General features: G+C 38.6%; 2 protein-coding genes across 3 annotated transcripts in view; both read left to right on the forward strand.

Annotated features, from left to right (window-relative positions):
• Positions 1-9,677, forward strand: part of LOC311114824 (uncharacterized protein) — a gene marked incomplete at its 3' end in the record, with an annotated part of 83,858 nt that extends 74,181 nt beyond the window's left edge. The window contains exons 11-13 of the mRNA XM_084190057.1: positions 6,947-7,031; positions 7,161-7,389; positions 7,876-9,677. Coding sequence (XP_084046183.1) covers positions 6,947-7,031; positions 7,161-7,389; positions 7,876-9,677 — 2,116 coding nt within the window. The remainder of the gene's footprint in view (positions 1-6,946; positions 7,032-7,160; positions 7,390-7,875) is intronic.
• On the forward strand, positions 280-6,157 carry LOC311114831 (uncharacterized protein). 2 transcript variants are annotated; one of them, XM_084190062.1, is made up of 7 exons: positions 280-360; positions 1,167-1,244; positions 2,004-2,054; positions 2,397-4,324; positions 4,440-4,499; positions 4,802-5,098; positions 5,237-6,157. In XM_084190062.1, the coding sequence occupies exons 4-7, from the start codon at positions 4,147-4,149 to the stop codon at positions 5,449-5,451; spliced, it is 750 nt and encodes a 249-aa protein (XP_084046188.1). In that variant the 5' UTR covers positions 280-360; positions 1,167-1,244; positions 2,004-2,054; positions 2,397-4,146; the 3' UTR covers positions 5,452-6,157. The 2 variants fall into 2 exon arrangements, with proteins under 2 accessions (XP_084046188.1, XP_084046189.1); XM_084190063.1 differs by having other exon boundaries at positions 4,443-4,499.
• Positions 9,678-11,388: the final 1,711 nt, after the last annotated feature.

An 11,388-nucleotide genomic window follows, 5' to 3' on the forward strand; every position in this document is an offset into this window, starting at 1 on the left:
AGTCCTCATATTGTTGGTTAGCAGATATTGTACAGTTTTAACAATTTCTATAGTGTCTTGCATAAAAAGCCCAGATCCACATATGAATTATCTTTCCTAACATTTGTGGTCAATGCAGCCCTTGACCTCAGCAATGAGTTTCACCCCAAAGGCGATTATGATTGACAGGTGGTAGGAATATATTGTGACTGAACTGAGTATGATCATTAGTTTACTAAATAGATATGATCTATATTATAAAACACAATATTTCTGACATGTTGTTGTTGTATTTCGTTGCAGACACCAACTGACAAGATCCCAGCTCAACCTTCAGCAGACCCAGAAGTGAGACAGAGATCCACTTCATCCTTCCAACAGGTTATTACACATTTACTGTAGATCTTTTCTATTTAAATTAAATTGTTGTCTCAGTTCATTCCAATATATAAATTACATGGCTTTTTACTATATTACAACCAGCCTTTTGTGTAAAATGTTCACAATATCAACATTCCCATAACTTGTTTCGATATCATAGCATAAACAAAATTAGCCCGACCATTTGACAGAACTAACCGCCCCTAAAAACATTAAATTAATCTTTATTCTCTCTAATGCCTATGTTTTTTGTATTTTTGGGGCAATGTTTTTGCCCATTTAACATATTTCTTGTCAATTTGCGTGATTTAATTTATATGGCAGTTGATCCATTTACATTACTTTTAAGGTTGTGAGCTTTCTTTGACAACAAAAGGATAACTCCAAGTCAGGAACCTTGACTCCAGATGTGTTCAGTCGTCAAGTCCTCATTTGGTAATTAGGATGTTCAAGACGTAAATGTGTTTCAGATTACGTCCCGATATGGTATGACCCAACCAGAGTAGAGTGTGTGTGTGTTACACGGTCCTCATATTGTTGGTTAGCAGATATTGTACAGTTTTAACCATTTTTATAGAGTCTTGCATAAAAAGCCCAGATCCATATATGAATTATCTTTCCTAACATCTGTGGTCAATGCAGCCCTTGACCTCAGCAATGAGTCTCACCCCAAAGGGGATTATGATAGACAGGTGGTAGGAATATATTGTGACTGAACTGAGTATGATCATTAGTTTACTAAATAGATATGATCTATATTATAAAACACTATATTTCTGACATGTTATTGTTGTATTTCGTTGCAGACACCAAGTGACAAGATCCCAGCTCAACCTTCAGCAGACCCAGAAGTGAGACAGAGATCCACTTCATCCTTCCAACAGGTTATTACACATTTATTGTAGATCTTTTCTATTTAAATTAAATTGTTGTCTCAGTTCATTCCAATATATAAATTACATGTCTTTTTACTGTATTACAACCAACCTTTTGTGTAAAATGTTCACAATATCAAAATTCCCATCACTTGTTTCGATATCATAGCATAAACAAAATTAGCCCGACCATTTGTCAGAACTAACCACCCCTCAAAACATAAAATTAATCTTTATTCTCTCTAATGCCTATGTTTTTGTATTTTTGGGGCAATGTTTTTGCCCATTTAACATATTTCTTATCAATTTGCGTGATTTAATTTATATTGCAGTTGACCCATTTACATTACTTTTAAGGTTGTGAGCTTTCTTTGACATCAAAAGGATAACTCAAAGTCAGGAACCTTGACTCTAGATGTGTTCAGTCGTCATCTCCTCATTTTGTACTTAGTCTGTTCAAGGCGTAAATGTGTTTCAGATGACGTCCCGATATGGTATGACCCAACCAGAGTAGAGTGTGTGTGTTACACGGTCCTCATATTGTTGGTTAGCAGATATTGTACAGTTTTAACCATTTCTATAGAGTCTTGCTTGAAAACCCCAGATCCACATATTCATTTTTTCATTTATAGGTCATCTATAAAACAGTATTGTCAATTTCTTAACCCAAATTATTTTCACATACAGTATAATGTATAATATCCTAATTTACTGTTACGGTACTGTGTTATTAAAAACAAATATTTATTCTTCATAATTTCATTCAAGGCAAGCAAGTCCAGTGGAATTGTACCCTTCCAGTGTCCTACTGCAAAGCAGGTAAGAAAGCTGCATTCTTGTCATTAGATAAAATAGTTCATGTTCTTTGTTAACACATTGTGGTATTTTTGATGTGAGGAAACATTGTAGAAATTTGTACAGCTTAGAAAAAGCCGCCATCTGCAAAATCTGAGGCGCCGTCATGATCGTTGTGAGGATCGTTATGAGAAGAGATAGCTGAGAGACAGAGGTCTTTCAATCAGTTTACTAGAATACATTTTTCTGTGAGTATGTAGGTGTTATGCACAATGTGATGGTACTGTAGGGAGTATGATACCCTAGGTATTAATACATGTATAAAGTTATTGACAGAATTAGATGCTTTTTTTTCTTTTTTTTCAGACCTTGATGAATCTTCGGATGCTGCAGACTATCTTCCAGACTCATGTGGCAATTCCTCGGATGCTTCTATTATAAGTACTACAAGTTCTTGTAGTAAGGAATATAAAACCACAGAAAAGAATCTCCACCACAAATTGTCAGAGAACAAACCATTAGGGAATGTTACAGCACACAGTGGGGATAGTACCACCAGTTCAGAGAAGCCAAGAACATTAAGTTATTCAAAGATGCGCAGCAATCCTTGTACTTCAGTAATAAGCTGCAGTGCCAATTCATCAGAGAACACATCACACCAGAAAAGCTCCATAAATGTCACACCTTTGTCAATAACAGCAAAAGGAAGCAAGTACAACAAGAAGCAATTTTGTCTTTATTGTAAAAAGGCCATTTATAAATTGGCAAGACACCTCGAATCCATCCACAGTGAAAAGCCTGATGTTGCAATGGCTTTCAGTTTTAATAAAGGATCCCGCAAAAGAAGAGAGTTGTTACGCTCTCTTAAGAAGAGATGAAACTTTGACCATAATACTGAAGTGGCAAGCTGTGGCACTGGAGAGATGGTTGCCTGTAAAAGACCTAGTAATGCAAAACCATCTGATGACTACCGTGACTGCAAATTTTGCGAAGGACTGTATGCAAGAAATTCCCTATGGAGACATGTGAGAAACTGCCCGAAGAAGTCTGTTGAGGGAGAGCCTCAAGTTGGGCGAAAACGGATTCAACTGCACTTACCAAGACCTGACTCAGTTAAGGAAACTGTTTGGAAGATTGCTTGTGAAATGAACCAGGATGACGTTTCCTCGGTTGTAAGGAGTGAAACTGAATTCCTTTGTATCGGCGAGTCACTGTTGAATTCCAGGAAACCATATGAGAGAAGGAATGACTACATACGCCAAAAAATTAGAGCGATGGCAAGACTATTGATAACGGCAAGGGCTATAACACCTTTGAAGAGCACCGAAGTCCTTGTTATGCCCTGTAACTTTCCCCATGTGATACAGGCAGTAAGATATGTTGCTGGTTATGATGTTGAAAGCAACTCGTATAAAATCCCATCATTGGCTTTGAAATTGGGACACAGTTTAGCCAAAGTTGCAGGCATTATTCAATGCAATGCCATCACTGCAAATCGCCCTGCTGTTGCAGAGTCTGCAAAGCAACAAGCCAAATGGAATAAACCACAGGTTTGACCCTTTACAGAGGATGTGTCGGTGCTGCACACGTTTCTTGCTACTGAGCGTGCTAAGTGTATGAAGGACCTTGAGGAAGAACCCAACAGCAAAAGCTTTGGAAATCTTCCTAAAGTGACTTTGATGCAGGTAGTACTATTTAACAGAAGGAGGGAAGGGGAAGTTTCAAAAATGGAGCTTCAGTCTTTCACATCCAGGGATCTTACGGAGCTGAATCCAGACATTATGAGGGGCCTTACTGACTTCGAGAGGAAGCTTGCAGAGCACTTTGAGAGAGTTGAGATTCGAGGTAAAAGGTCAAGAAAGGTTCCAGTGCTTCTAACCCCTGACATGATCACTGCTATGGACCTCCTCATGATAAGCAGAAAAGAGTGTCAAGTCCACAAAGAAAATGTGTACATGTTTACACGGCCAGGTGTCCTTTCCCATTACAGAGGCTCTGACTGCTTTCGCAAGTATTCAAACAATGTGGTGCAAAGAACCCAGAGGCACTCACCTCAACAAGATTGCGGAAACAAGTCGCCACTTTGTCCACACTACTAAACCTCAAAGAAAATGAAATGGATCAACTTGCCACCTTTCTAGGACATGACATCCGTGTCCATAGAGAATTCTATCGGCTTCCAGAGAGTACCCTGCAGCTCGCAAAAGTCAGCAAACTGTTGATAGCAATCGAAAAAGGAAGACTGCCTTACCTGCAGGGGAAAGGGCTGGATGACATTGAGGTCAATCCTGAAGGTAAAATGTTGTTTGAAATATAGTTTTTAGCCACTTCAAATATAACTATTATAAGTGTTGTTAGTCCTTAATTTAAATAATTGGCCGTAAATGTTTTTTACCCAACCATATGAAGTAGAAATGAGTGATGATGATTCCAGTGAAGAAACCATTGCTGACCTACATCAATGCAAAGGTATCCTGACTTGTATATATGTGGTAATATCTTTAAGTTATGTCACATAAATGCACATTTCTGTGGGGATTATCGAAATGATCCTCTATCTGTTTTTTAACAATCACATTGGTGGTGATAAGTAATTCCACATTTATGGATTTGCAATCAGTTTATGTTTATATCTCAAATATCAGTTAATATCTAATGTAGAATTGCATATTGCCTGACATTGAGGTTGTTTACAGTGAATAATACAAGCAAGCAAACGTATTGTCATGAAGCTCATAGAACATAATCACATTCATTATTACTTTGCAAAGGCTCAACAACAGAGACTTCTAGGGACCAGACACTTCTGAGGCAAACACCAGAGTCAACCACCCTGGACAACATGGAGGGCACTTCTGAGTCAACCACCCTGGACAACATGGAGGGCACTTCTGAGTCAACCACCCTGGACAACATGGAGGGCACTTCTGAGTCAACCACCCTGGACAACATGAAGGGCACTCCTGAGTCAACCACCTTGGATAACGTACACATGAGCAACACACAACCAAGACATGGTAAAATAGTCACATCCCAAGCATCCTCAAAGTGCTCCAAAGGAAAGCAAGGTTAGTAAGCATTTTGTATTCACATGTATTGATAACATCATATAACTACTAACTAGAATCCTTTGTATCATATCCTCCATTTGTCACTTTAGCAGAGCTCATTGTTAATCAGTTGTATTTTGTTTCCATTTATGAAAGCTGTGAAGGTGAGAAGCAAGTGGACAGGTGATGAAGTGAAAGCTGTTGAGCGGCATTTGCTTAATTTCATAACAAGTTGCAGAATACCAGGTAAAAAGGACTGTGACTCCTGCCTCCAAGCAGAGCCAGTAGCTCTGAAAGACAGAGACTGGGTTGCTATCAAATACTACATCCACAACAGAAATGTAGCATTAAAAAGGAAGATGAATAGATAGAACTAGAGCATGCCAACTGTAGCTCAGGTACCATTCAATTCCAATTTCAATCAGCTTCTCCTCAGATAGTGTTAATATCTGTGGGTTTCATGTTCATATTATTTTATTTTCCTTAAATGATTTATATTGTTGGTTCTTGTACAAACATGCCACATAGGCTCGACTGTAGATCCCACATGTTTGTATGTTTATGTATAATTGAGGGCTATTAATGAGCATATGTTTGCTACTAATGGTCACATTTTTTTGGGATAACAGTTGATGATATATGTTAATACTCTGCTCTCATTGACAGGGAAAAGAGATAAACAGTACTTAAAGGGATTGTTATTGTTCCTAAGTTTTCAGAAGCACTTTGTTCTTAACCACAAGTTGTTGAATGTGGCAAGGTGTTTAAATTACTGTTAAACTATTACCATTTCAATGGGTGCTTGTAACAGGCCTTGTGTATGGTAACTTGCACTATGTAACTATGATGTAAATCCCTATGTTATTTAGACAGGTTAGCTGAATGTACACTGTCATGTTTCATAGAAGCTGGATGCTTTAATAGAGAGTTTCTCATTCATTTCAAACATGCCATTTCTACTGCCTTGTGCATAGCAGGGAAGGAGGCAAAGTGTAGGTGGTCTATTCTGGGTGTTCAATTGATTTGTTAATTTGCATATTTTCGCTGGCACTCAATAAAAGTAAGGCATAAAGTGTTCCCTCTTTTTTTACATGAATATTGACTGCAAATGTATTGTTATAAATAACAATAATACGACTTAAACAGTAGACTGAGAATATATTATATTTATGAGCTATGTGAACATGGATAGGCATTTCTGTTGAAGGTTACCTATCTGGTGAGCATGATTATTATAATAATTTTTTTAAAGCTTTAGTTAAGTATTGTACACCTATGATTCTTATGCAGACATTTCAACATGTAACCGGAACCACGTTCAAATACAGACCCTATTTACAGGTTCTTCATAAGTCACATAAACCTGAAAATCAGTGTGTATCTATGGGCTGCTGTTGCTATGGGCCTTATATGTCACATGAACCCGAAAAAGTCCTCATATATACTATTAAAATCAGGTCTGAACAAAATATAGCCCTAGACAAAATCTCAACAGATGGATGTATTCCTAGAATCATGGGACCAAACTATTCTGATTCCCAGGTCTCTTGGACCTTGGGAAAGGCATGTCCCAATATGTCACATTTTTGTCATAAGTCCTGATATTGTCTATAAACACGTATGTGTGTGTGTGTGTGTGTGTGTGTGCACTCCCTGGATGAGGAAATGTAATAATAATAATAATAATAATAATAATATGCCATTTAGCAGACGCTTTTATCCAAAGCGACTTACAGTCATGCGTGCATAAATTTTTTTTTTGTGTGTATGGGTGGTCCCGGGGATCGAACCCACTACTTTGGCGTTACAAGCGCCGTGCTCTACCAGCTGAGCTACAGAGGACCACATCTCATGTTTTGTCCACAGAAACCAACAGGAGAGATCAGAGTCAGAGATTCTCAGTGGTCAGTCTTCCCAGAGTCATCAAACAGACCTGGCCTCCATATTCAGTGTATGTGGTCCTGTTATGTACATTTGGTTTTGTTTACCTCAAGTAAAGTTGATCTGTCAATCATTCATTAATGTGTTAATGAGAAAGCATTTAGTCTCTTGCTTAACTTATTCACTTGATTTATTTCAGTTACTTGAAGAGAATATTATGACATTTGTGAAGAACGAGCTGAAGATGTTCAAGAGGATTCTTAGTCCAGAACTCCCAGAAGGCTTTGAGAGTCAGAAGCAGGATAAGGAAGTGGTGGATGCTGAAGATGAGAAGCAGGAGAGCAGTGCCAGAGAGGGGGCTCTGAAGATCACATTGCACGTCCTGAGGAAAATGAACCAGAAGGAGCTTGCTGACACACTGGAGAAAAGTAAGAGCTGTCTGCCTCATGTTGAATGTTGTTTTATAACAAACATTTAAAAGCTGTAGCTAAAGTACAGCTAAAGTAGCTGTGTAACTAAATGATATTGTAGAAGCCTTAACACAACACCTAGTGACCTCATCAAGTAGCAGAAGAATGTGTTGTGTTGAGAGAGAGAGAGAGAGAGAGAGAGAGAGAGAGAGAGAGAGAGAGAGAGAGAGAGAGAGAGAGAGAGAGAGAGAGAGAGAGAGAGAGAGAGAGAGAGAGAGAGAGAGAGAGAGAGAGAGAGAGAGAGAGAGAGAGAGAGAGAGAGAGAGATAATACCAATAATAATATAATCAGTCACACCAGTCTGTAATGCATTATGAAAACATTTACACATTTATACAGTCAGTTAAGCGAAAAAATGATTATAATTTAAAATGTCATAACAGTCCTAGAATATTGTAGGCTTTAAAACATACGTAATATTAATATCCTCTGTGTTATTTCTAGATTCAGATGAGCTTGCTGTGATTTGCCAACGTGAACTCAAATCTAATCTAAAGAAGAAGTTTCAATGTGTATTTGAGGGGATCACTAAACAAGGAAACCCAACACTTCTCAATAAGATCTACACAGAGCTCTACATCACAGAGGGTGGAACAGGAGAGGTCAATAATGAACATGAGCTGAGACAGATTGAGACAACAACCAGGAAACAAGCAAGACCAGAGACTGCAATCAAATGTAACGACATCTTCAGACCCTTAACTGGACAAGACAAACCTATCAGGACTGTGCTGACAAAGGGAGTCGCTGGCATTGGAAAAACAGTCTCTGTGCAGAATTTCATTCTGGACTGGGCTGAAGGAAAAGCAAATCAGGATGTCCAATTTGTATTTTCATTCCCTTTTCGGGAGCTGAATTTGATGAAAAAGGAAAAACACACTTTCATTGAACTTCTCAATCACTTCTCAAAGGAAACCAAAGAATCAAGAATCTCCAACTACGACAAGTACAACGTTCTGTTCATCTTTGATGGTCTGGATGAGTGCCGACTGCCCCTAGACTTCCAGAAGAACAAGATCTGTTGTGACGTCACAAAGTCAACCTCAGTGGATGTTCTGCTGACAAATCTCATCAAGGGAAATCTGCTTCCCTCTGCTCTACTCTGGATAACTACCCGACCTGCAGCAGCCAATCAGATCCCTTCAGGGTGTGTTGACCAGGTGACAGAGGTACGAGGGTTCAATGACCCACAGAAGGAGGAGTACTTCAGGAAGAGATTCAGTGATGAGGACCTGGCCAGCAGAATCATCTCACACATAAAGACATCAAGGAGCCTCCACATCATGTGCCACATTCCAGTCTTCTGTTGGATTTCTGCAATAGTCCTTGAACACATGCTGAAACATAAGAGAGAAGAGATGCCCAAAACTCTGACTGAGATGTACACACACCTTGTGGAGTTTCATACCGAACAGAAGAATGAAACGTATCTTGGGAAAGAAGAGACAGGTCCACACTGGAATAAAGAGAACATTCTGTCACTGGGAAAACTGGCTTTTCAACAGCTTGTGAATGGCAATCTGATTTTCTATGAAGAAGACCTGAAAGAGGCTGGCATTGATGTCAATGAAGCCTCAGTGTACTCAGGATTGTGCACACAGCTCTTTAAAGAGGAATGTGGGCTGTACCAGGACAAGGTGTACTGCTTCGTGCATCTGAGCATTGAGGAGTTTCTGGCTGCTGTATATGTGTTCCTCTCATTCATCAACAACAATGAGAATCTAATGGATGAATCTCAATCAACATCCAGCAACTTTTCTGTGAGGATCAGACAGAAGCGTAAAGTTACTGTCTACAAGAGTGCTGTGGATAAAGCCTTACAAAGTGAGACAGGAAACCTGGACCTGTTCCTCCGCTTCCTTCTGGGCCTCTCACTGGAGTCCAATCAGAAGCACTTACGAGGTCTACTGACAAAGACAAGAAGCAGCTCACAGAGCCATGAAGAAACAGTCAAGTACATCAATGAGAAGATCAGGGAGAATCCCTCTCCAGAGAGGTGTATCAATCTGTTCCACTGTCTGAATGAACTGAATGACCATTCTCTAGTGGAGGAGATCCAAAGCTACCTGAGATCAGGAAGTCTCTCAGAAGCCAAACTGTCACCTGCACAGTGGTCAGCTCTGGTCTTTGTGTTGCTGACTTCTGAAAAGGAGCTGGATGTGTTTGAACTGAAGAAATACACCAGATCAGAGGAAGGTCTTCTGAGGCTGCTGCAAGTGGTCAAAGTCTCCAGAGCTGCTCTGTGAGTATATAAAATGACTTTTAAGTACTAATCATCAGGAAGAAATATTATGTTTAGAGTAAAATATGTATTATAATATGTATATAATATTCTATTGAAAAACATATTGAATAAATGCATTGATGTTCACATTAGTATAACATTATGCCCATACAATTCTAGAAGATGGAAGATGAATCTATAGGTTGTTTAAGAGAATAAACCAAATGCATCTGCCATTGTCCTTCTACACTACTGGTGTTAAATTAACAGTGTGTTTGTGAAATCATGATGATCTCTCTGTCAGGCTGTCAGGCTGTGGAGTCACAGAGAAAGGCTGTGCTTCTCTGGTCTCAGCTCTGAAGTCAAACCCCTCACACCTGAGAGAGCTGGATCTGAGTAACAATGACCTGAAGGATTCAGGAGTGAAGCTGCTCTCTGCTGGACTGGGGAATCCCCACTGTAAACTGGAGACTCTGAGGTCAGTATTCCTGTAGTTGGTCAACAAGTGATAACTGTTCACCAGATCCACATGTGTTTACCAGGCACACATAGTCCACACCATATGTGTTTGGACAGTGAAGCTTACAGTTTTACATTTGGTGCTACGCTCCAGCATTGTGGATTTGAGATATAATGTTTCATATTAGGCAACAGTACAGAATGTCACCTTTTATTTGAGGGTATTCATACATACCTGTTTTACTGTTTAGATACGAAAGCACTTAATGTATGTAGTTCTCTCATTTGAAAAAGTCGTAATTATTTGGACTAATTCATTTAGTCTAAAGTTTAGTATTTTGTCCAATATTCTTTGCCTGCAGTGATTACATCAAGCTTGTGATTCTACGAACTTGTTGAAAACATTTGCAGTTTGTCTTGGTTGTGTTTTAGATTATGTTTTTCCTAATAGAAACTGAATGGTGAATAATGTCCTGTCATTTTGGAGTCACTTCACTTGTATTGTCAGTAAGAATAGAGGATATTTCTGAACACTTCTACATTCATGTGGATGCTACCATAATTATGAATAATCATTAATGAATCGTGAATGATGATGAATGAGAAAGTTACAGAGGAACAAGGATCATACCCCCTCTGTTATTGGTAATGGTGAGAGGTTAGCATGTTTTGTTGTAGCCTCTGTAACTTTCTCACTCATTATTATTCATGATTCAATCATGATTTGTCTTAATCATGGCATCATCAGGATTAATTTAGTAGTGTTTAGAAACATGTTATCTACTCAATTAGACAGAAGATGAATCCAGTCATCATCCACCATTCAGTTATTGTTGGGCAAAACATAACCCAAAACACAACCAAAACAAACTGCAAATGCAACCAACGAGTTTGGGACCAAATACTAAACTTTTGACTACTTTAATACACTATAAGTTAATTGGTCAGAATACTTGTGACTACTTCAAATAGGGGGACTAGATACATAAAGTGCTTTCATTTCTAAACGGTGAAACAGATATGTATTAAAATACCCTCAAATAAAAGGTGACATTATATACTGTCACCTCATATGAAACATTTAATCTCAAATCCAAAATGCTGGAGTATAGAGCCACATTTAAAATGTCAGTTTCACTGTCAATCTAGATATGGTGTGGACTGTATACTCAATACAATCTAAATCTGATACCTCACTGTCTGTCTTTTGACTGATACTGCTTTTTAAACTGCTCTGGTAAGTCTATTCAAATATTTGTACTATACATGTTTCT

The sequence above is a fragment of the Coregonus lavaretus genome (assembly GCF_964263955.1).
Source record: "Coregonus lavaretus genome assembly, contig: HAP1_SCAFFOLD_233, whole genome shotgun sequence".
Lineage (NCBI taxonomy): Eukaryota > Metazoa > Chordata > Actinopteri > Salmoniformes > Salmonidae > Coregonus > Coregonus lavaretus.